Raw genomic sequence first — 27,034 nt, forward strand, 5'->3', positions numbered from 1 at the left:
CTACTCCAAAGCTCTGTGTCATCAAGGTCACAGAAGTCTGAGAAAAATCTAGACAAAAGACTAGTGTGCTTTTCCCCAAGGCTTTTAAATTGGTTACAAGAAGATGAAATTACCTCTTCAGAAACTACACAGGTTGTTAACTCATGTTTATAGTGGGATTTTGTAGTTTCTTTTACAGTGCTTCAAATATTACCTCGGCATTACCCGAGTTAAGCTCATATTCACGGGCAGACAGGTTGGTCAAAGTATGAAGCTACAGAGGAGGATTTACTTATCCTTTTTTAGTCATCATTCACAAGTGTGAATCCATCCAGTCTATCGTTTTTACAAAAGAGCTAGGACTGCATTAAAGACTAGATACTCAGGCATGAAGTAAGAAATATATGTATATTTTTAAGTACTTTCTTCCATATTTTTAGGCCAAAATCAATTCATGTGTGTGCACTTTTCTCTACTGTGAAAAAGGAAAAGGAAAGCCATTTCCTACATAATCTTTTGCTTCTTTTATTTGGTCTCACTGAGATCCACTCTTGGTAATTGTACAGCGATGGTCCACTGCTAATACAGAATATGCTCTCTCTCTCTCTCTCTCGCTCTGCCTTTGTGTGTGTCTGGGGGTGTGTGTGTCCCTCAAAAAAGAAAAGAGGTTAATCAGAATACTGCCATATCCATAAATCCCATTAGAACTGCAGAGACACTTGCACTTTCAATTTAATTCCCTAAAAGTGTAGCTTTTTAATTAATACTTGACTCTTTCTGGTCAATAGGTGCATATATTTTTGTGAACATGTCATCAGAGGAAACCGTATATACAGTGGTGGTTTTGTAAAAATAATAAAACAATTAAACAGGGTGATACAGAAAAATACCTATATTGAATGACTTGTACCAGTGGATTACAAACACTTTATTATTATGTTTCTTTACTTGAACATCAAGTTTGTCTGCTTATTTAGTTAGACACTTTGTTAGGTGCACCCATTCAGCTGCTTGTTAACTTGAATCTCTAATCAGCCAATCATTTGACAGCAACTCAGTGTTTTAAGTGCATTAATCTGAAGTTCAAACAGAACATCAGAGTGTGGAAGAAAGGTGATTTGAATGACTTTGAACATGGCATACTTTGTTGGTGCCATATGGACTATTGTGAGCATTTCAGAGGCTGGTATTCTTCTGGGATGCATTGTCTCAAAGCTGGACACATCAAAGGTGAAGTTAGTATGTGAAGAGTTCTGTGAAAAGATCATCAGTGGATTAAATATCAGGATATTATATGCATATTTCATAGATGATTATCCAAAGTCAAGGATATTGTCAGCATCTGTGACAAATACACAGATACCAATTCACTGCCTAGATAGTACCATAGTTTAGTTCTTTAATTTTAATGATGTTAGCCATCTCTATAGTTTATCATTTGCAGAGAAAATAGGCAGTGAGTAGCAGTTCTCTGGTTGAAAATGGCTTGTTGGTGACAGAGGAAAATAGACAGATTGTTTGTAGCTGGCCTCAGCACCATAAATCAACACTTGAAGCAGATGGACTGCAGAAGCAGAAGACCACACTGTGAACCACTCAGATGCGACCAGAACCTGAGGATATAATTCAGCTCAACAAAACTGGACAACAGAAAATTGGAAAAAAAATTGCCTGGTCTGGTGATCTTTGTTGCAACATTTAGGATTTATGGTTTAGAATTTGGTGTAAGCGACATGAAAACACAGATCCATCCTACCGTGCATCAACAGTTCAGGCTGGTGGTGTAATAATGTGGCATATCCTACCTGAATATAGTTGCTGGAAGTCCATCCCATATGACCACAGTGTACTCATTTTCCCGCATTTCCAACAGGAAAACCAGAGGTGGGGAGCAATGAAGTTCAAGTACTTTACTTGAGTATTTATTTTTTTGAGAACTTTTTATTGTACTCCCTACATTTTTAAAGAAATATCTGTACTTTGTACTCTTTACATTTTCAAAACAGGCTTGTTACTTTAGGTTAATTTACGTCTTTTATACCCAATTGGCCGGAGGGAGTGCAGGTGCCCGCCGTATGTTGTGTACGTGCTACTTCAGCATATAGCTAGCACTACTGAGGAGGACAAAGCATGAAGCGAGTGCCATTTTTTAAGTGGCATGTAATTTCAAATTCAACGTTTTTATCAGCTGAACAAACATCAGAAAACACACAAACTGTTTGTTTGGAGTTTGTCGCACAGTTTGCTGCTAGCTAAAGGTCCAGCTGCTGGATTCACAGGGAGACAAGAGAATGAGAGCTAACGTCGCTCTGAGATGGAGAAAGATGTAGGAAGACAGACAGAGAGGAAGAAGAGTGGTGAGATTTAAAGGTAAAGACTGCTCACTGATAAACTGCAGATTTAAAGCTTACATGTCATTTTAATCACATATTGAATTTGTGTATTTATAAATTATGTTTTTTTTTTTTCATTTTGTGAAACGTCCTGCTAAACAAAGAAAGCTATACTAGTTGTGTGTTATTCAAATGTTTGAATGAAAATTCTGGGTAGTTATGTGAAGGATAAACAACTGTATAGGTCTAGTATAAAGATAGTATAAAGGGTATAGTGTCAGTGTAGGGGGTGGAAATTGGACTTTGATACTAGCTTTGAAACATCTGATGACATCTTGTTGGATAAATCCACAAAGAGCAGAAGGTTAGCTGATCACAGCCAGTACACTACAAAAACCTACTGAGGCTCACATTAGAAACTGTGAGATGTTATTCTTTTCCGTGCACTGAGCCACTAAACAGATATTAGTATTCCCCACCTGCTGAATCCCACTGTAACCTTTGACTAGACTAATTTTATTGTTTAGGTGTATGCGTTTGCCACCTCTGAGGATAACACACCATGTCACTAAGCTCAGTATATCACAGACTTTTTTCTTGTCAATGATTGTTAGTTCACTCTACTGAAATGAGCTCCACAGTAAGCATTTTGTTGAATTCATGCCAAAAGAATTAAGGCAGTTCTGAAGGCAAAATGGGGACCAACCAGGTACTGGCAAGATGTACCTAATGAATCGTCCAGTGAGTGTATATACAGTAAAAGCATTTTGTCCTTAAATTTCTTCAGATTTCTGTGAACCTGACAACATGAAGCTATTAATATCCCCTGTGCTCTTGGCTCTCAACTGAGAAAATATCTGTCGTCTACTGTGGCCCCACTAATAGCTCATGTACAGAGCTGTACTTTATTGACCCTGTTGCTCCTAAAATCCAAGGGGTGCCTTGAGTCTTCGGCTTAGCTCTCTTCTGCAGTGCTTAATGAGACCAGATGCTGGCTCATATTAGGGTTCTTTTTTTTCTTTGAACAGCTGTACTGGCAACCTGCTCATCTATTGGCTCGGCGTGGCTGTGGAAGGAGAGACATTTTCTGGAGTTTCTGAGAGATCGGTTCAAATTATCATTTTTTTGTGCAAATACATTTTATGTTTGCATTCAGCTACACTGAAGATACTTAAACTCACGGTTTTCAATTAAACAGTTTTCAGTTTTGTGTAACCATATTTAGCCTTAGACATGTTTCGGTGTTTATGATACCAGTCTCCAGCTGGTAAAGTCAGACTAGGTATCAAAATATTCAATGCTGATTTAGAGATCATATGTGTAAAATGGCCTGTATTTCATTCACACACACATTCATACACTGGTGATGGCAGCTACGTTGTAGCCACAGCCACCCTGGGGCGCACTGACAGAGGCGAGGCTGCCGGACACTGGCGCCACCGGGCCCTCTGACCACCACCAGTAGGCACAAGGACACAACGACCGAGACTGTCCAAGCCGGGGCTCGAACCGGCAACCTTCTCGATTACAAGGCAAACTCCCAACTCTTGAGCCACGATCGCCCCTACTATAGCTTATAGGTTAACTTTTAACCGTCTCACTCTTTTCTCTTGATCTCTCATTTAGATACAAGCTAAATTTCACCTGCTAATCTTGGTAGCGTATTACTAACCTTTACTTTTGGGCATTATATTGTAGTGATGAAGGAAAAGGCACAGAGATACTGCTGTAACGTTTCTTTCATTTTGCCTGTATTTTCTCTTATGATACAGCAAATGGTACAGCTTTTGAATTTCTGTTACACTGAAATATCTTGATGCATGCTCCATCATCCAGGTAATGAAATCCAAGAAAGCTTATTCTGTTCATCTGGATGTAGCGTTGGAAGAAACGTTTGTCACTCATCCAGGTGACTTAAATGAGTGAGCCAGTGTTGATTGTGTTCATCTCGATGAACACAATCAACTTTCTGAGTGTTACACTGAGAGTTGGCCCTGTCTACTTTATGACTGATTTCACTAACTTAATCACCCCTGTGCCGTTCACAATGGCTGAGGCCTTGTGTGTATTGCTATCTCATACAGCGAAAGCAAAGAGAGAGCTGCTGACTTTTTGTTTGGCTGTTTAACTCACATTTACAATAATGTGCAGAAGTCTTGAATCACCCCTCATTTATTAATATTTTGGCTTCTAAGGAGACAGCGTTAATTTTTTAAATGTGGTTTTGAACAATAGTTCTCTGGGCTTTTCCAAGCTGGACTTTGATCACTTTTTAACTCATCTTTAGTCCAGTCCTTCACTTTAGTCCAGGGGCAAACAAATGCCAGCGGGAACACACTTTTACAGACATACTGTTAAATTGTAAGATAATTCCCAAAGAGCTAATAGCTTAAAAACTTACCATATCTCAGTACACTGTGCAGTGTGTTCTTAAAAAATTAGAGGAAACTGGACACTTGGAAACTGGAGGACAAAAAAGAAAAAAGATGTGGCAAGCCTAAAAAAAAGAAAAATCTGCAACAGATAAACAGTATTTGAAAGCCCCCAAAAAATCCAATTGAGACCTGACACAGGCCGACGATATAAATCTGGTGCTTTAGTTGATCGCGCTAGTGTTCAATGAAGCCTCATCAGAAATGGTCTCAGTGGAAGGGTGGCTGTCAAGAAGCCATTCTTCAGATTTTGATCCACCATGAATTCAACAGCTTTATTTTTCAGCAGCCATCCCAAACACACTGCCAATGCAGTAAAAGCAAGCCAGATATAAATAAACTTTTTTTTTGTTTAGTAGAGGACTATACAGTAATATTGTATCATTATACTTTGAGGCTTTCATTGTAGTATCTTATTGTATATCATCATTTCTCTGAAGCATATGTGGCTGTGGGTACTTGCTGTTAATTTTAACTTTATTGATTTCACATTAGGTTATTTGACAGCTAATAACTTACATAGGTTGCATTGCTAGTCCAGTACTTCACATGCCATTTGGGTTATTAGTATTGATCCGCCCTATCCTGTTTAGCAGTTTATAAAGCATTTAACAGTCCTGCTGCAGTCTGCAGCTGTTTAGTGTTGCACTTTCTAAAGATTGTGAGAGTCATAAAAGACAGATTCAAACCAAAAACGGTGAAGATGAGCGATGATAGTATAGTTTGATTACTGGCACAGTAAAATCAATTGTATAACAACTAACTCTGATAACTCTTTGCAATACTTCACCAGGAATCGATCGGAATAGATTTCTTTTTTTACTTGTGTAGCTCCCCCATTGGTTTTCGCTTTCCCATATATGGAACTATAATCCAGTGACACTGGTGTGTTTGTTTGTTTCTTTTAAAAGATCAAACCTCCAATTTGAATGAAATTTAAGCAAAAGAGCTGAGCCAAGACAACTCTGTTGACATCAGTGTTTTTTATTTCAGTGAAATTTGCCCTCATATGCACTTATAATAACCTTTTACATATCAAACTTCTTGATAAGTTCCTGAGCATTTAAGATAAAAAAAAAATTAACGATGTGCTGCTTTAAAGCCAAACAATGATAAAGCCTTTCCATTCACTGCCCCTTAAAATTTGGACCAGCCACCCACTTATAATGTCAGATTATCTGTGCCAGACCTAAAGCTCATTTTAATGGTGTGGGAAGTGTTTACTCTCTGCGTATCTCTGCTTTGTTATTTTGTTTCTTCGTGTACTTTCTTTTTCCACCCTGTCGTGACTCAGACAGACAGAGGCAGTTATACACGGATTTCCAGTGATACACTAAACCAAGCATCTCATTCCGGTTCCTCTGGCTGGGTCTCTACCTCCTGCATCAAATTCAGCTTTTGATATCAGCCAGCCCAAAGCGGGGCACCAGCAATGAAGCTGTCATGCTGTTTTATCCAAACAGACTCTTCCGCCCCAAACAGAGTCTGCCTGCAAAGCCGCTGTAATCCAACCCTGAAACTTGCCAACTTCCCAGACTCACAGAATCGTATCACCTCTCCGAATGGCTTTCTCCACCCATCCTTGTTTTCATCACCTCTCCTTCCTAACTCTGCTCCTCTCCATGTTTGTCAGTATTTCTTTATCCTCTCATCTTCCCTCAGTCTTCTGTCTTTCCGCTGCCTCCCTCCTCTCCCTTCACCTTTCCTCCCCTCCTGTGACCTCTTGCCAAAGCTCCAGGGATTCACTCAGTTGTTGTGATGGCAGAGGACTGTGGGATACCAGCTGCAGTTTTAATGATTTTGCCCCCAGGCACAGATCAGCCAGAGAAATACAGCTACCATTTTTCAACAGAATGGGAACTCTCACCCGGGCAACGCCTCTGTGAAATATGTGTGAATTTGGATATGCCTGTGCACAAACATCTAAACTTGCTTTAATATCACATCTAAGCGATGGCTTCGGCATTTTGTTTCTGGTCACTTTGAGAAATTTTAAATTGCATTATTATACATGTTTTCATAGCTGCTAGCGAGATAACTTTTGAGTGGGAGCAGTGTTGTTGCTGAAGTTGGAAGTTCATTTTAACTGTTTTTCTTTGTTTTCCTCCATGCCGCTTTGTCTCTCTTCATAGCTTCCACCGTACTCTCCCTCTCTCTTTTGGCTCAAGTTTGACAGCAGAACTGCGGCACGTCCTGCAAACACATTGCAATTAGCATCATGCGCTTCAGTGCATCCCAAACCGCTCGCTGATGAAGTTCAATCAATTCGCTTTAATTATAACTTTCTCAGAAACAGCTCTAATTTCTGCAAAAGTTTGATCTCTCAGGGGTTTTTTTTCAATAACAAGCTGTGGCAGGTAGTTTAGAAAAGTAGCCATTTGGAAAGTGCTGTTTATACGTCTATGTTTCTGTCTAATCTCACTCACCTCCTCATGTTCTTTCTCTCCCTGCAGACATTGATGACTGCCAGTCGAATCCATGTCAGAACGGAGGAACCTGCATCGATGAGATCAACTCTTTTGTGTGTCTTTGTTTGCCCAGCTATGGTGGCGCTACTTGCGAAAAAGGTAAAGTGGCAAATGGGATTGCTTCCCCTTTTACTCATTAGTTCATTTTAGTAAACGCTGCATGTGTGCAGGGATGAAATACATTCCCTCTTTCTAATTTCTATTAGTTCGTAGCTTACCTTAATTTTTGGATCAACCGGAAACTTTAAAAGGGGCTTCTGGGACAACCTGATTATACAAAATTACAGTAGTAAAAATGATAAAAGGAGTTATTCAGCATTATTCCCAGAGAGTATATTCCTAATGTTAGTAATATTGTGCTGTTGAAAGTAGCTACTCCAGGATGAGGATAATGCAAAAAAAATACAGAAGAAAAACAGGGCTGTGCAGGACCAAAAGGAAGAGATGATGAAGGTGGAGAAGCAAGGTAACAAGCGAGGATAATAAAAAAAGAAGACTGGGTATTCCTCTGTGTATATGCAAAAGAGAATAAGAAGATGGTTTAAGACCAGTATGTGGAGACAAAGGTAGATTTAGGAAGATGGAGTTAATGAGTTATGTGTCAGTGAAGACAGAGGAGATAGAGGAAATGGAGAAGGAGGGGGTGAATGTAGACAAAGAAGTTGAGGAGGGGGAGACAGGGAAGCCCTGTGGCATAATGTATTGGGTTTATAGAGAACACCTGCGTCCAGCTGGTTTTGTTTCTCATTATGGGAATTCCCATGTGAGAAAAGGGGCATTTCATGGAAACGTGGCCTACATGTCACTGCAGAACACCACTGAGGGGTACTTACAGCTACTGTTTGCATTAGGGTTTGCTTTGAACAGATTTTTACCCGGATTCTACGACAGACATATTATTGGATATTTTCTAATGTAAGAACCGTGCAATCAATGCAGTCTAAAGAAAAGAAGGTCACATAACGCTGACAGTTGAGACTGAAAATGAAACCAAAATTGAAGATAAAAATGGAGAAGAAATGTGTACGGCCCTCACTATGTCTCAGGTTAAAAACAAAGTACAGTTATTGCATAAGTACCTTTGTAGTCTCTCAGGCAGATGTTTGTCTAAATAAACAAATGCTGATTTTCTTAGAAATCATTAGAAAGACATCCCAATTAACTTTCCTGAGAATCTGGATAAATTTCAGGGTTTCTTAAGCATGAAAATAACCTAGTATTAGTTGTCTCTGTATACTCGATACAGTGCAACCAGGGATTTCTCATAGGTAAATTGGCTCATTTGTGATGATGTAATAACTTGGGATGTCAAGTATTAACAAACGTTGGCAAAGAAAACACATTTGAGATATTGAGGGGGGGAATAACTGCGTAAAGCAAACTGTGAATCTCCTAAAATATGAGCCTTAAGATGGCGCAATTAAATTTAAAAAGTGAAAACCAATGAAGACAGCTGAGCTGACGAGTTTTAGGTAGAGGGAGAGTTAGAAAATTGTGCTTAATTAAATGCAGCCAAGCTAAGTTCCTGCCCATTCAGGTTGACCTTTGACCTTATCTCAGAAGAAGAGTTGTGTCTCTGAAGATGTGTCTTTTCTTTTAATGCAAGTTTGGCTTCTGGTCTCTTTTGCTTTTTACTACTCTTTTCTGATCTGGGACTTTGAGGGAACAACAATCGATGCTGCGCAAAGAGCGGGAAGAGAATGAAGCACAATGGACATTTTAAATGTTGAAAACTTTAGTTTTGGTTTTGGCAGGTTGCAAAAAGAAAAGTAATGACATGTAAGCAGAACAAAAACACAAAGCTCCAAATTAGCTCTGCTCTTTGACAGCGTGCAGGTTCGTTTCCACAGCAGTTTGACACTCTAGTCCTCACTGACACATATTGACTACTGTATACTGACTTATACTGTAACATTTCTGCTCACGAATTAGCTCTTTTCTTTTCTTATGTAGGTGCTTTTCTGTACATCAAAAGTAAGACTTAAAGTGTACACTGGTGTTTATCTATTAAACTCTTAGTCCCTTTTCTTTTCTGCACTGAGATAATTATTAAAAGAAAACTAATGCATTACATTACTTAATTACTCCCTAGAGACAGTAATTTTTTACGCTTCATGTGACATTATTTGTGCATCACTCTTTAACATAACCTAAAGTGCACTATCATATTATTACAAGTTAACAATGTAAGCCTACAGCCACATGCCGAATCAAATGCCTATCCCAATGAGAACATGCTTACAATCTTTCTTTTAGTGTTTAAGTTTGAATATAAAAGTTGAAAACCAGCCCAAAGAGATTTCAATTTAACTTTCAACTCAATTTCAATTTATTTATTTATACAGCACCAAATCACAAAAAACAGTCACATCAAGGCGCTTTATATTGTAAGGTAGACCCTACAGTAATACATACACAGAAAAACCCAACAATCATATGACCCCCTATGAGCAAATGGGTGTGGCAACAACTCTGATGTAGCAAAGTTGTTGCCACAGCAATTCTACAGTTGAACTATGTAAAAATGGAGGCTGCAATATGTTGGCTGTGTCAAAGTCACTCACCACTGACTTTGTTACCCGTTGAAGATCGGGCTGTGGCCGCTGTGCTCGGGTCTGCATACAGACAGACTAAACATCACTCTGGGTTCTTCACCTACTGTAATAGTATTCTGTCTGTGCAGATGTTTGCAATGAGCCCATTTTGTGTTAGTATAATGCAGCTGTTTCTGCCCTGGGTGTGATTTGCCATGTACCATAACACTCGTGCTTTTGTGGAATAAAAATAAATGTACTGTCCATATCTGTGCTCCTGAGAAGTCATAGACTGATCTACCATGTTCCTTCTTCTTTCACACAAACTGAAACCAGCTGATTTTAGTGTAATTGTGCAGAGGGAAAAATGCACCTTTGACATTTTTTTTTTTTTGCTATCCACCTATCATGCAGACAACTGAAGATCATTTGTAATGAATATTGGCATAATTGTAACAGAAATGTGATTATTAATTTAGTACAGTAACACGTTACTTTGTAAAGCAGTCCACCCAGGATTTAAAATCTTATTATAGTTTTTATTTTTTTTTTGAAAAAGCACACACAACATAATTGAAAGCAATGCAACACACACTACAGAACATTGAGCTTAGCATTATCTCAGAGCAACACAGATGTAAACAATAATGGAGCCACAGCTTGCTGCAGTAAGAAACAGTAAAATCAGAAGGCTGAAGTTTGGATGAAAGTGCTTGGAAGGATGCAGCTTTAGTGAGAAGTGATGAGTGCTGAGACTGTGTGCAGTTATAGTTGTCAAAAATAAGTATGTTAGCTAACATTAGTCTAAGCATCAGCTGTTCCAGGACTGGCATTGTACACAAAGTCATATTTGTTGTGTACTAAAAAGCTTTTACTCCATTTCAGCTGTCCAGTGCTGCCGTACAGTAGCTTGTTGTTTTACAGTCACTATTTCAAGTGCTTTCTCATTCACTTCTGTCTGCTTTTAGACTGAAAGTGCTGATTTAACTATTACCATGCTGTCATATTGCAGATTTTAATAAATGTCACAGATGTTTGATGTTATTGAGATTCTTTTGGAAGGTTTCAAATGAGTTTTGTAAACCCTTTACAATACCACAGTAGGGCATTTTGACTTGAATATATTTCTTGAAAGTCCAACAACTTCATTCACAAGCTGTGTTAAATCTTCTAAATGCTGCCTTTAATCTCACTGGTCCCTGTATTTTCATTAGTTCTCATCTACCTCTTTTTGATCTTTAACCAGAGCAAATGTTACTTTGGTCACAGCATTTTGTAATTTTCCTTGAGCTTATGATTGTCTCTTTAATATTCATTCACTTCCTGTGGTGCAGATCATGAATAAACAAACAAAAGAAAAACATTTAGGCATAGTTTAAAAGTCCCATAAAAATGCAGAGCTTCTTCAAATCAGGGTTGGTTATTAAATGCTTGATTGATCTCACGAATTAGACTTTGATATCCTTCAATATTGCATCTATAAGACATATAAGAAAAAGTGTAGTTTTTTCTTTGCCAAACACAGAGTACCTGAGTGCGCCTGTCGTTTGACATGCACAGGAGCTCTGCGTACGTTTCCTCTCCTGCTGCGTTGCTGCCTTCATGGCTGATTGGGAGCAGCAGGACTGATTGTGTAAATCTAAAGTCTCTGTTTTCCTGTCGCTTTTATCTCTCGCTGCTCTGCACTCGCAGAAATGTGGGATTCAGCTGTGAAAAGTGCGATTCGCAACAGGCGTCGCTCTGCCATTTCAGCGTGATCTCAGTTTGATATCCAGAGGGAGGTCTGAACTGCGACAGAAACGGCAGAAATGAACTCATTTGTTCCGCCGAAGCTTCCATCCATTTAAATGTCAACCAATTGGTCCCCGTCTCACTAAAGTGGTCCGGTATTTTTTTTCTGTATCATTGGTTGTGTGTACTTGAGTGCAAGTGTGCATACGTGTGTGACTGTGCTTGTACACGTTCAGGTCTATGTGTTGTGAGCTCACAGCCTTGGATGCAGGGTAGATCCAGTCAGCTGCTTCCTCCGGCCTGTTACCATGGTGATCCAATCTGAGAGTCAATAATAGTAAGTTGACAGGGCTGAAATCCTTCAGTGAATGTGCCGAGAGAGAAGGAGAAGGCTTGTTACTGTGCAATTTTAGCAATTATATTTACATTTCACATTTTATTTCTTTTTCTTGAAACAAATTGTAGAGCTTTAGATTTCAGAGACATTGTTGATAATCTTGTCATTCGTAAAGCCTTTAGCAGGATTTGCTGTGTAATAACTTAACAATCCATACTTATGCAGATTTTTTGTTGTTGCCAGCAATGAAAGGAGATTTGATAAAAAGAATAGGAGGTTTGCGCTTAGCTTAACAAAGACACCAGTCAGTTGTTTCACTCGCGTTGCGCTGTTGAGTCTGTCCCGCTGTAATTTGGCTCACTGCCTAATCAGCGGAGGCAGAAACCACATCTTGCTTGGCTTGACTGAAGTGAAAAGTGACGGGCAGAGAATTAACTCCCATCAGCTTCTTTCCTGCTGTCTGCTTTTTTTTATTCACTCCACAGTTCTTTTCCCTACATCTTTCTAGGGAGAAAAACGACATAATGTGTACAGCTGAGAGTGTGGATTTGTTTCTTTACTATTCCACTACAGCACACACCTGTGTTTCATGTCAGCTTCATTTTTGTTGTTTCCTCTCCCTACCTTTCTGCTGTCACTCCCTGCGATTCTGGCATCCTTTTGCGCCTCTCATCTCCGGTGCACCACAGGAGTCTTTGTTACGCTCTGCGAGTGTGTGTTTGTGTTTTTGCCTGTGTGAGCGCATCTTTGTCAGTGTGTCTGTTTGGGTGCATCTGCTGTTTTGTGTATGTGTGTGTGAAGTTTCACAGAGCTGTGAAGTTACAGATCTTTCAGCTAAACTACCTTTACTCAGCCACCAAACACTCACATGTCCTAGCGTTTCTTTTGTGAGGATCCTCGTTGACATTATCCAGAATTCACACTCCCTTAACATGAGCCAGAACTTTAATCTTAACCCACCAACAGGCCTCTGAAGAGAATGAGGACCAAAAATGGTCATCACTTTGCATATCAAAAAAACAAATTACATCAATCCTCAAAAAGAAAAAAGGCACAAAAGTATAAATGATCTCAGATTCCCTCTTTTTTTTCTGTTTGTTGTTTTCATTGTTGACATGCTGACCAAGACTGAGGCTGCAAAATGAAGACAAAGTGCTAAAAAAAAACCACTGCAATTTCACACATAGCCACTTGAAACTGTTCCATAATTGACTGCATATAAAAGTCTGATGTAGCCACAGTGATGGCACCCACTAGTTAGTGGGGTTCTGTTTTGAAGCCATGCATTCCCAAAGCAACTTAATCATTATTGATTCCCAGTTTTGAAGCTGAAATAAAATATCCAAACAATGGATGATATTTTCATAACTCACCAATTAAAACTTTATGAAGGACTGAAATTACACAATATTACTGGCAGGTCACTTAGTGTGACATATGGGTGCCAATTACAGTCTACTAGGTTTCACCTGATAGATCATTGGACTCAATTAAGCATGCTAGCATTACATGTAGCTGCTCTCTTACTCCAGACAAAATACAAATGGCAAATGGCTTCTATCCTACACTTGAAGCCTTAAAAATTAAGTCCACAAACCAATGTGTGCTATCACACTGTTATTATTTTTTTTTTTTTTTGCCATATTTTTCCATTTTCCAGGTCCAGGGAGCAGACACAGACCACAGCTAAGAGGTTTAAAAGATTTATTGACAGAACTGAAGGAGTTAACTATGGACTGTTAAACTAAGAACAGTGTTGTCAGGAAATGCTGGAGGTTTCTGTAGGCAGGGAAACAGGCAGTTAGCAAGGACCAGGGAACTATAACAGTTACTGAAGACTAACAGTGATTAGTCCTGTGACCTTTTGTGAAGATGGAAGCAGGTGATGTTGGGAGGCTTATAAGCAAGCAGTCAAGTTTTCAAGTGACTGAAGGTGAATTTGCTGGAGAGTGGACAGGTAGTTGACAAACAGTTTGATTCCACTGTAGAACGAATTCCAGCATGGATGGAGGTACGTAACCTGCTGCATTGTATTCTGCACTTCTTGCTGGAATGTGGGAAACAACTCCAATGAACCTGCATACACAGGTAACTGGAAAACAGGCATGCAGAAAGTGTTACATGCTAGAAAAATGCAAGTGCAAAGACTAAACTGGGAGAACCAATATCCCACCACTGCTCACAATCTTGAGCAGTAGGTCAGTGCTTAAAAACACGAAGTTTGATTAGGGAATGCGTTGCAATTGAGCGACCGGATTGCTCCACCTGTAGGCAGAGCACAGATGGACCCACCTCTCCGCTTGAGAACACAGAGTCAGCAAAAGGGAAAGAGAGGAAAGAGGAAGGAAAATGAAAAAAAACAAAAACAGTGCATGCCTGGATCCTGACAACAGTCTATGAATGTGTACATACATCCCAAAACAGCCAAAACACTTTACCTATCCATGTATCCATCTAAATGCAATGTTTTCCTGCATGTCTAGTTATTAAATGGCTGCTTAGATTGCAGCTGAACACTTTCATTCAGGCAGTGAAGTCAGTGTGACGCATAACAAAGTTTCAAAACCAACAGCTTAATACGTTTAAAATCCAATCCACCGGAAATAACTTCTGACTCCCCCTCTCAGTGTTCCTTTATAGAACAATAATCTACAAATTAGAAATAAAAAGCCTGTCTTAAAAGGATTGTGTTGCTAATTAATCCCAAGATGTCTGGTTGCTGCTTGGTTATCTTTGAGAAATGTGTTTGCTGCCACCCTAAACACACAGAGTGCCGGCAAGGAGTGGTTCACATGTCATCCATCTTCTCTGACACCCCTTTCTGTTCCTCGTACGCCAAATCATTAATATTTATTGTGTGGTTTTTGGAAGGACGTGCTACAGCTTAGTAGGCTGCACAGCTGTTAGCGGAAAGCGTGACCGCTGAGTGCTGGTTGAGCACATAAACAAGCATGCCAGAAGTTTCTCCCAGAGGTGTGTTGGTGATGATTGCAGCCATCAGAAAGTGCAGCAAAAACATCACATGCCACAACCATTCATTGAAATCCAATATAAATTCAGTGGAAGTCAAATTGTTCCAGACAGGCTGGCTCACCTTTTCGACTGGCATACACATTGTCAAACACACACAAGCATACATTACATATACGAGCATAGAACTGAAATACTAAGTTGTTTCTGACAGGAAAACAAAAACTCAGAGCATTACAGGGAAGGGGAAGCAAAGTAGAGCACAACCCACCCAAAGAGGATGCCAGGTGAATCTGGGACAGAGAGCTATGAAGACTTTTGAATATGTCAATTCCAACAGCAACACCAGTGCTGTAGATTGGATGCAGACAATCTAGTGAAGCCTACACACTGCGGCTAATGAGGAGCAGAGCAGTCTGAGTCGACTAATAGTAGGAAGTGTCTCAGAAAGCACCAGATGCAGTCCTCCAGTCAATCTGTCACTGCTCAAGTTTTTAAATCACTTCCTCACACTAACTAATTTCCTCTTATACCAGTTTACCTTTTTCTCTTGCTTACACTGAAACAGATTTTCTTGTAATTTTGAGTTAGGAGGGATAATTATTTGTGCACTTTTTTACAAGGATTGTGGGGGGAATATTTTTCCTCTGTCGTCCCAAAAAAAAACTACCCACATTCTGCACCTAATGATTTAGGTCCACTGTCACCACCTCACTAACCTCAGTGGCCTCACCCATCCTCTTGTTAATGTGCCTTAAGCACAATCTATTCATAATTTCATGCAACTTCATACATTAGTCTGTCTACGGGCTTTTGGAGAGTGTTACTACTAGAAAGTATTTTTTAGAAGTGTAGAAAACATACTTGGGCTAAACTGAAAATGACTAATATTCTGATGGTTTGGAGATAAAAACAGAGGAGAACTTTGCTCCTCATCTTGGTTGCTGCATTAGATATTACCCAGTTTTTACACTTGTACTGCATCCCTAAACTAAAAATCTGAATTTCCCAGTGGAGCTGTATGTGAGTGTGTAAAATGTGTAATCTGAATCTGGGAGACTGATGATTAAACTGTCTTTTATCCAGTGAATTCCTTGGGAGCGAGTGGCTTGCTTTAAGCACACTGTAGCCAAGCAGCAATTTCACATAAAAAGTATTTCCAGTTGTGATAAAGTGTCAGATGCAAACTCAGTTTTTAAGGTCATTCTTTCAGATTTATTGTATGAAAGGTGTAATCAAAAAACAGGATTTTAATGTATTTCTAAATACCTTGATCTGTAATGGTGCATAATACTAAGTAAAGCTTTAAAATAAGAAAAAGTACAATGTGCAGTAACTGTGTTCAAAGTGAAGTGGATTAAAAGCAGGAAGCAGCATAAGATGGAAATAAAGTAAAAGTATGTTAAACATAAATAAAGTACTTGAGTGAATGTACTCAGTTACATTCCTACTGGTTTAATGGCTTTGATACTTCCCATACCTCCACCCCAAACACCTTCCTGTATTTAAATTGAATTATGTAAGTGCAAATTGTTGAGAAGACCAATGAATGCATGGAACTTAAAAGCCAGTATCTCAGATTTTGTTTTATTTTTATTTAATTTTATTAATAGTGCTCTCTGAAATATATAGTATTTTCTAAGTTTAAAATGAAGGAGACTGCTTTGTATGATGAAGAGGTCAGGCATTGTTGCAAAAGTCAGTCAAAAAAGTAATCACAGGGAAGCGACGGTTTGGTTCAGTGGGTGAGCAGGCGACCAAACGCTGTATGACTAACAAGTAGTAGGCCCGGGTTCAAGCCTCGGACCTTCACAGCATAAGAGATTGTGAGGCAGTTATATTTTTTTTTCTTTGACGTGCTGCAATAATACAAAATCTATAAAGTTATTCACACATTCAGATTTCTACTGAGTCAGATTCATGCCAGGTTTTGCCCATTCCAGGCCAGTTCGTCTTCATCACGTCAAACTGGCCATTCCGGAAATCCTGTAGGTCAATTTAGATGTCTTCTCTACTATTATAACACTAAAGTGCAGTGTTGCGGTGTATTTTCACTGCGTCTGAGACAAACAAATAGAGACAATGTGTCTTGGTGTAATTTGTGGTGGAGCTGCAGCCTTTCTTCTCTGACTGAGACAAGCAGAGTGTACTGAGAGTTTACAGCTACACTTGTTACTGTAAGTGCAATCATCACAACCTTTGTGAGTAAAACCCAGACCCAAATGTTCATCCAAATGGTGATGAACTGTATTTCTAACTACTTTGCCATCCACTCCACTGCATTTACGTGACAGGCATAAATGTAATGGACTTTATGCAAATGATAACTTTATTTACCCTGCTAAACAAGTACTTAATGTCTTCTTTTTATTGTATGAGCTTACATTGTTTGCCTAACAGACTGGTCTGTGTGAACAAGTTCAAGCTGGCCAGTAGTTACAGCATCTCCTCCAGTCCCATAATGGTCACAAAACACTGCCTTGCACTTACGTGTTTCAAAAAGACCACAAGGTTAAAGCAAACTGTTAAAAAACGATCTAAAATGAAAGCTGGCTGTGTGTGACTAAACTGCCAGCTCAGTTTGTCACTTATCTTCAAATTTTCTAAATTGTTTTAAACTTGGCTCCAGGCTAAAACAGCAGCCACCCCCACTCATTCTTCAGCTGCATTAGACGGGTGCTTGCTACATCAGCTGCAGAGGGAGGGGGAAGAAATGAGCGATAGTGGCTGATGTCTGTCTTCATCATTCCGTCTAAACTTCAGTGAACTTCATGTCAGAAATATGATTTAGTTTTCTGACATTTTGCATTTGTTTCTGGTGAGTTATTATTTTGTGACTTTGAAGGTTGCCCTAAACTGCTCTGGAAACTTTTACTGGTTCTTTTCGTTATTCAGAGTATTAAAAAAAAAACTATTTTAGGGGGATCACTAAAGTAAAGATAATATTATATTTGTAGACCTGGTTAATAGTGTTTCCTTGACTATATTAAAGCAGAGAACCACTGCCATCTTCAACCTGCATTTTCAGAGCCTAAGCCCTCCAGAAACTTGGAGAATATTTGTCTCTACAGTCTTGGTCTGCCACTGTACCCTCAGCACTTTGGCTAGACGTGTGGTAAACAAGCCCTGGTTTGCTGTTTAAGGTCAGCCTCTTCTTGTTTAGGTGAGAACGGAGACGTCTGAATGGACACAGCGTTGTTTTGATTCTCACAATACTGCTGCTGTCTAAACTGGCGAAAAGCTTGACTCATAATTAAATTTTGTGCATCCTGTGGGTCTTTAGAGGCTATTACCGCTAATGAAGATCCAAGCGTTCAAATAACATGTCGACCAAGACATGTGCAAGACTGAGAAGTGAGGGAGCTGAAGCTTCTTGGATTACCTTGCCCACAGCAATCTCCTGAAGGAAAACACGTGCACAGTGAGAAAGTCAGGTGAACGCACACAGAGGCAGGTATTCACATAGAATATCCCTGAGGTTTTGCCTAAGCCTGGCAGAGACTTTTCAAATTGAGCAATAGCAAGGTTTACTCTCATTCCATATGCTAGTGTGTTCAACACTTGCCAGTTCTCTCTCCAAGCAGTAAACCTTGAGAGATGAGAGGTAATTTTTTTCTCATTCAGGGTGCTTAATTAAACAATGTTCCTGAAGCAACTGTTATCCTCCTCCCCGAATGAAAGAAAGTTCAGGCTGAAGAGAAAGAAAATGTGGAGAAGAGAGCAGAAACAGAAAGGAAGCATCTGAACAGGTGCTAAGAAAAGATGAAAAGAGAGGAAGTGTGTTCCAGTGGTGTGCATTAATGAACATTTCGGATGGAAGGTTGTAAAAAGTAATACTTTGAGGTGCGCTGGAGGTTTACCACGATTCTGTTCTTCTTCTTTCTGATATTCCCAAGAAAATTGTACTCTGATACTGAAGTTCTGAAGCCTGCCTTGCAGTATCACAATCTCTTTTGTCTTTCATTTGTTATCTCAGAGTTCATTTTCAGCACAGAAAGTTTTCCACATAGGATTTTACCCTGAATTTCAACCACAGGTGCAGGTTCCAGGTTTGTACCTCTTCACACAGCATTACCTTTGAGTAATAACACAGAACCAGTCACTTGGGGGTATTACTTTCAAGTAATATGCATTTTATTAACTAATTTGGTTTTAATGGGGGAAATCATTATTTGATCCCCTGCTGAATTTGTAAGTTTTCTCTCTTATAATGTAATGAACAATCATATTTTATCATAGTTACATTTTAATTAAGAGAGAATTCATCTCAGTGCTTCACTGTGTTCTCTGGGTCATACTCAGCATTTTTCTTCCTCGATGAGTCGAGTTGATGCTAAAGAGTTAGATTATGGTTTCATCTTTTCCCCAAGCCTCTTTGAACCATTTAGATGTTCACTGGCAAACTTAACACAGACAGGAGGACCTTGCGGGTGTTGCAAGATTTCAATCCATTACAGTGTAGTGTGCTACCAATGGTGTTCTTGGTAACTGTGATGCCAACTGCCTACAGATCTTTTACAAGCTCCTCCCATGTAGTTCTGGGCTTGTCCACCACCTTTCTCATGCTCATTCTTACCCTATGGTCATTTATGCTTCTTCCACTTCCAAATAATTGACAGCTGTCACCTTCTCATCCAATCTTCCTGCTGATTGTCTTGTAGCCCATTCCATCTTTGTGCAAGTCTTCAATCGCATCCTTTCACAGCTCTTTGGTCTTGCCCATGGTGCTGGAGAAATTGGAATGGGAGAAACAGATATTAAGGACAGGTGTGTTTTTTAGAAACATAGGCTGAGATCAGCTGTATTTGTAATCAATGGATTTATTGATTTCTGGCTGGGTTGTACGGGATAAAATACCTATTTGCACTCATTGATGTGAAAATAATGTTATCACTTTTATTTAATGTGGGTTTTTTCCTAGATTTTTGTTGATATTCTTGTAAGTGAGCAAGCTTAAAAATTCAGCAGGAAATCAATTATTTCCCCGCACTGTAAAAGCAATCATCAGATCTTTGTTTTGATAGAGCCAGGTGGGTGCTTTTCAGTGTGAACATAATGGCAGGTCTCTTCCCCTACTTCAGTGCAAACATCTGACAGTCACTGTGTTCTACGCAATAATAACCAATCTGTTGTTTGTTTAGTTTTTTTATTGGTCTAATTTCCCAAAATGTTTTTTGTGGTTTTTCAGGTGGTAGTTAAAACACAAATGTGCTGAAGTCATAATTCAGTTGTAGAGTTTTATTTTTCTGGCTGTGTGATTCCTGGCAATTCTCTTAAACTCTATTTTGTTCATTTGAGGCTGATTAACAAATGATTAGCAAACAGATGCCTGTTTATACATCCAGCTGATACGGCTAATGGTTTTGGGACACTTCATTAAAAATACCCAGTGGCCACTGTACAGGCTCTCCACGGTTTCCAATATCTGTCTCTTTAGGAGAGATTCTCCGGTACTAATTTTCCAGTGCTAATTTTCTCTGTCTAAGACAAAGGGCAACTTCAAGAGCTAATTAAAACAAAAGTGGCAAAAACTGCAGTTCCTCCATGTGTCACTGGAGGTTCACTCCAAACAGTAGCCGCCTAAGTTAAAATGTTCAGCTTTGCAGCACTCAAAAAAGCATTTACACTCTGGTACAAGAAAGGCTTTGGGTTCTATTAAACAAAATTATAACTCATTTACCTGGATACTAGAGGCAGCGTTGATTGGCACATCACTGAAGTGGATGTAACTATTTTGACTGTAGAGTTATATGTATATCTGTACTTTGTACCTAAACAGTTTATGGATGCAGCTGGCTAATCAAACTTGTTAGTAATGTCTGATTAACTAATTCTACCTTTTCATAAGGTAACTTCTGACTCTAGAAAAAGAGGCCTTGAAGCTTTAAAAAGGCAGAGTCCAAAACCAGTCAATGACATCACGTTGGCTACATCAATGTTTTATTCTTTCTCTAGTCTAAACACTGGGTTTGGATGAGCTTTTTGCTTCCTACTGCTGGAAATACTGCTGATCAGAATGTTGAAATTCAACTACAATTCTAAGCACAGTTAATCTGCTAAAGTAAGTTGACCAGCAGCTTTTAGAAGTCTCTGACATTCTGAAATGACCCTCTCCTCAAGATGAGGTCATCTACCTTAATAATAGTACTCAGGTCTTGATTAAAACATACCATTTCTAATCAATATGAGGGCCCGGTGGCGCCAGTGTCCGGCAGCCTCGCCTCTGTCAGTGTGCCCCAGGGTGGCTGTGGCTACAACGTAGCTTGCCATCACCAGTGTGTGAATGTGTGTGTGAATGGGTGGATGATTGGATGCGTAAAGCGCTTTGGGGTCCTTAGGGACTAGTAAAGCGCTATACAAATACAGGCCATTTACCATTTTTTACCATAATATTCTAAACTTTTAAGATGATCTTTGTGGGTACAATTTGAATCACTGTTAGGTTTTCCCAATGGGTTACTTTTTTTTTATTCTTTTAAGCCGTGACTTGAACATTTTCGTTTTGCTTATATGTTTAATCAGTGATTTAGTTTGGAATGCTTAAAAAGGACTATTCCATTGGTACCTACTCGGATTGACTCGCCACAACTCAACTCGAATCGACTGGTTTTCCATTACAGTTTAGTATTTCCTAATGGTCATTGTCATAGCAACACGGATGAGCATCCCGCAACGTAATTAACATACAACACAAACACTACCACAAAGGTGGATGTAAAAGCAAGAATATATCTGCTCGGTCTGTGGCTTTTCGTCAGAATCGGGGACCATGGTGTTGTTTTTTTGTAGCTATTTCCCTCATTGCCAGATTTCAGAAATGGCAGTTTTGATTTTCATGAACAAGACACTCATGACTCATCTAGTGACTCTACTGACTAACCAATCAGTGGCATGCAGTCGGTCACATTTTAGTACCTGTTTGGATCGCTTGAAGCCCCAGCCAAGCAGGTACTAAAAAAGTACCTGCTACCAGGTACTATGACCTAATATAAAAGCCCTGAAAACTGTAGCGAACTGTGCTGAGTCGATTCGAATAGGTAGTAATGGAAAAGAGGCTATACTGTGAAGCACTGCTGTTGTCATTTGCTATCCGGTCGTTAAGTGATGACGTGACGAATCCTACTTCCGGGCCTAAAGTAGTCTGCGTTTAATATGGCTTTTGTGTTGTTAACATGTTTAATGTTATGTATTTTCTTCTATTTAATCTCAAAAAACTCCTAAAACAGTCAGTGATCACTGTTGACCTCCCTCGGCTTTTATTACCGCTAATCATTTATTTAAGCTCAGTTTTTAAAACCTTAGGATGTAACTACAGCCCAGCCCATGCAGCAGTATATGAATAACTAACCTCGTATTGTGGATGGATTATCTCAGTTGTTCTCCTGGCTGAAGTTTGGTCCTTTTACAGCATCCTGCCATGCGATTACATTTGTTCCTGACCACCGAGAACACTCACGTTAACTTTTATCGAGTGGAAAAAAAGTTAGCTTGTTTATATTATGCTAACATAGCTGTGTCGCTAGCGGTCACGTAGCACATCATTATATACCAGCTAGCCAAACTTCAGTAACCCTACAAACGTCACTGCTGTTTAGTTTTCTGTCTTCATTTGTGTTGGAAGTGATAACAGAGCTGTACGTTTTAATTTGTTTCCAAAACCCCGCAGTCAGGACATGCTATATTGTATTTAGATAGAAGCTAGCGAGCTAACTTCCTGCTAACTTCTAACTCCGTTAAATGTCATAAATTCCGTTTTCATGGATGTCTGGATGTTAAACTCAATTGTTACACCTGGTAGAGCAGAACGCTGATCATTTTATTAAAGATGAAAGACTTTAGACAGTTTTTCAACTCTCAGTAATGCCATAGTGATCGTTTGATATATGGACCTGCAGCGGAGTTTAGGCCCAGACACGGCTAGTGACGTCAGACTTAACGACCGGATAAGAGGTAAACTGACATGATTTAACAACTAGTCAGGTAGAAATTTTCATAATTTAAATAACTAGAAAAAACTTAGATAGGGGTGGTAACTCTCTAGTGATTTAGTTGCAAATAACTTCTTTCATTTAAACATTGACATGTGTCCATTGTTCATTTGAATACTAATGTCTGATTTAGACTTCTGAGGTAAATCTCTCTATATAACATAACCTACATAAGTGGTTGATATTGTTGCCAACAGAAGAAACACAGAGGGAACTTAAGCTGCTACTAAAAGTAACAAAAACATTAACTAAAACAGGATGCAAAAGTGAAACTCCTGACCATAATAAACATAAGGTAAAACAGGAGTCAGGGACTCAAAGGTTTTACAGAGAATTAAGCTTACAGTGTAGCAGAATAAAGAAATCAAAACCCAACAAACACAGAATTGAAACACTTGGAATAACAATATAAACTCAACTAAACCCAAACTCACTTATATTCACAAGGGATTCAAAACCCCAAAACATTACACTTTGTTAATTAATGCATGTGGGCACCAGTTTAATTCACTAGTTAAGCAGGCAACCAGTTGCGATGCAGCGGCCTGGGCAGGCAAAAATATAAAAATCAAGTACATACTTTTTTTTAAAGTGTATTATACAGTAATAAAATGTGACCTGTCACCTGCTATAGGTGTGTTTACCTACCTTAAGCTTTGCATTAGCTGCAAGCCTTTAAAGCCATTACCGGCCTACTCTTAGAATAACACTGGCAAAGATGCAGACAATGGATGTACACCAATATATTAACATCATATGCTAAGTGCACACTGTGCCCACCCATATAAGACGGACCAGCTGTGTGCCTGCTGTGTGAATTGTTGCCTTTTCCGTCTAAAGGCTCCAGCTGCCCTCTCTTTTACCTCAGCCTCCTACATCAGCATCAATCTGCAAAGACACATCTATGGGATAATTATGCAGAATGAGCGCTCAGACTGGCATCAGTCATTCATGTTGCACTCTGAAGCTTTTTTTACTGTAACATCCATTACTCCTAATTGTGAGAATCACACTATTAGAATGTTCCATTAATCAATGCAGCACTCATAATAACCATTATTAATTCCTCAGCCAGTGGCACATTCTCGTCACATTCTCACCTTTATCAGCAGATTCTCGCTGTCTCTCTCACTCATTTGCTCTCTCTCTGGACTCCTGTCATCTGCCCTCTTGCAAATGGCAACACTGGCCTGTCAGCCTTCAAAGTCTCAAACGGGGAGAACACAAAATGGCAGCACACGCAAACACGCGCAAACGTGAGCACATGGCGTTTCATCATTCAGGAGATCTAAAAGAGGCGAGTAGCAGCAGAAGTATCACTTGGTGATGTGGATAAACGACCCAATCAGTCAACTGGAAGTGTATGGCCTTTTATTTCCTAACTGCTGTTCACTAAAGTCTGTGGGAATATTAATCGCTGAAATGTACCCCCTACGTCTCCCTCCTCCTGACAGAGGGAAAACGGGAAAAAGAAGACGACTTGAATAATGTCTAAATATTTGAAGAGGTTGATGTGATGTCTGGCTTTGAGCCTCACTGTCAGCGAGTGGGAGAAGAAATCAGCAGAGACTAGGTTGAAGATCTGAGGGGGAGAAAACATGCCTGTTTATTTTTGATCTCTCCTTTTTCTTTCTCTCTGTCTTGCTTTACTTTCGATTTCTTTTTCTGTCTCTCTCTTCTCTGCCCTCCCACACTGTAGCTCACTGCTTTCTTAGCTCCCGTTTTTCGTTCTCCTCAGACTCCACTTTTTTCTCAAGCCTATGTAGAAGCCTATGAAAAGCCCCTGTTTACTGTTCACAGCCCCTGTTTTAAAATGACTGGTTAATGCCTAATTGGGAGCAACGGTAACCTTAAATACTCACTGACTCCCACTGTGGACCCCATAGCAGAATGTGTGTGAGTCAGTCAGTGTGTGTGTGTGTGTGTGTGTGTGTGTGTGTGTGTGTGTGTGTGTGTCGTCTCTCTCTTTGTGACACCTACCCTGATTCTCCTGTCCCTGTTCCTGTAGATAACAACCCTTTCTCCACTTCCATGAGCCAAACTGGACTCACTCCCGATTGTAATACAATGTACCAGCTGCCATGTGGGTAAACACACTAGCAGGTAGCTAGCGGATGTGATGACAGAGTGAAAGAGTGTGTTTGCAGTCAGCAGAGGAAATGACAGCAGCAGTGACTGATTTTTGGTCCCAGAAGACCAAAGATAACACTGTGCTGGCAAATGCTAATCGACTTTGTGTGTTCAGAAGTGTACTATCTGCACAAAGGACGGCTGGAAAATTCAGCACGTCCCCTGCGAAGCATCCCTAATCCATCCCTTTCCTTCCTTAGGGCTCATCATAGACTGTATATAAAATACTGCATCAAACATTCATATAGTAAGCTTTATGCCAACAAAATACTGCATAGTCAGTCATGTGAAAGCTCTGTGACAGCATTTTGCAACTTTTTGGAACTTTTTTATCTTTTGGTCCCACCCACGTGGTAAGAAATATAGATACAGTTACAAAGTAATGCACCAGGGATGTGCGGCTGCATGGATTTGGCTGATTATAGATGATACTGGGTTGCACTGCAGAAAAAGTTGAGCCAGGTTCAACTTATTCAACTGTGTTGTTTGGCTGGAGCCCAGGGGTGCAGCATCAACAGAATAGCCATATCCAAACAAATGAAAAAGCTTTTCCACACAGGCCTTCTGTTGGTTGAGCAGTCTGTTCTTTTTCTTTTGAAGATTATTTAAGCAAGCATTAAGGGGGGAAAAAGGCTATTGGCGTCCTATCACTAATAAACATGCAGGCTTAGGGAACCAAGAATTAAAGACAAATGTTTGTCGGGGGTATTTTGCTGTTTTATGCTTCTTTTTTTCTTTTTCTGTTTTTACTGTATGATCTTGCTGGAGCTCAGTGAGCTTCATAATACTTAATGAAACTTTTTATGAGTCATGAAAAAACTAAAAACGACCACATTATTCATCCTTATTTTGAATGAAAGTAAAAGACACAGAGATAGCTTTATATTTTATATACAGACAGATTTATGAACACTTTCAACTGGTCTGTGCAAATCAACAAGTTATTTTTGCCTCTACCAGCCAATCCTTTTTCATGCTCTGTAACAAGAAGAGTGCTGTTAATGGACTTCAGTTCTCTCACCTTTATCTCCTTGCCTTTGCTCTCTGTTGCAGTCATTAGTGATTTTTAACATTTCTGTTCTCAAGAGCTTTAAAATGGATTTAACTCAAAGATGCCTCAAAAGCCATTAGATTCTTATTTTGTCATCAGTGATAGCCAGGAAGTTATATTTTTAGGTTAAGTAGTGTTTCTTAGAGTGTCAGCTGAGCTTACATGTGAGGGTTTTCACTTGTTGAGACAAAACCATTTATACCATCTTTTTTGTTTAAAATTTGAATCATAAAACACATACTCTTCAAATTCAAACTGTAAAGGAAAAGAACCAGCAGCACTAAGTCCCCATAATGTGAAAGCAAATTCATTCTAAAATGAGCAACAACCTCCACATAAATCCAAACGTGATGTTAAAGCCAGGCTCATCTTGTTCTGAAGCAGCGGGGCGGACCAGAGAGCCAGTGAGCTGCCCAGAGGAGGCTGAAACTGTTAAAATGGCTAATTGGGTTTCATGTCATTAGCGCGTTTTGAGGTCATCAGATTAATTCCCCAGACTACCAAGAGACATTTGAGCAGGAAAAGAAATGAAGTGATACTCCACATTTACATCATTTACAATACAGTAGTAGCCATCTCACACCACTGCCCAGAAGTCAGTGTTATATCAAACAAAACCAGGGTAATCTGGAAAGCAGTCCTCTTGATGATTTTAATAAAATGACCATTTACTTTATGAGTAAGTCATCACAAGACGATAAACCTGATCAGACATTTGATGGAAGCTTTTGGGCTCTGACGCATCCAGAGATACTATAGACCAGCGGTCCCCAACCTTTTTTGTGCCACAGGCCGGTTTATGTCCGAAAATATTTTTACAGACCGACCTTTAAGGTGTCACGGATAAAAACAACAAAATAAAACCAGTACCGATACCAGAAAAAAAGAAGATGTATTCATGACACACAGGAAAAGACCCAGTGAAACTGAGTTAACGATAAAAAAATAATAATAACAACCGCTAAAAACTCTGAAAACCATAAATTTCACACCCGAGCCTCAACTCTCGCGGCCCGTTACCAAACGACTCACGGACCGGTACCGGTCTGTGGCCCGGGGATTGGGGACCGATCCATTTCTT

The 27,034-nt window shown here is 39.5% G+C and overlaps 1 protein-coding gene across 1 annotated transcript in view; it reads left to right on the forward strand.

The window, feature by feature from the left end:
* The window catches only part of ncanb (neurocan b), a 141,449-nt gene that overhangs the window by 89,312 nt on the left and 25,103 nt on the right, over nucleotides 1–27,034 (forward strand). Inside the window, exon 11 of the mRNA XM_040052746.1 lies at nucleotides 7,198–7,311. Coding sequence (XP_039908680.1) covers nucleotides 7,198–7,311 — 114 coding nt within the window. The remainder of the gene's footprint in view (nucleotides 1–7,197; nucleotides 7,312–27,034) is intronic.

Source organism: Simochromis diagramma, unplaced genomic scaffold (assembly GCF_900408965.1).
Source record: "Simochromis diagramma unplaced genomic scaffold, fSimDia1.1 OVJJ01000419.1, whole genome shotgun sequence".
In the NCBI taxonomy this organism is placed as follows: domain Eukaryota; kingdom Metazoa; phylum Chordata; class Actinopteri; order Cichliformes; family Cichlidae; genus Simochromis; species Simochromis diagramma.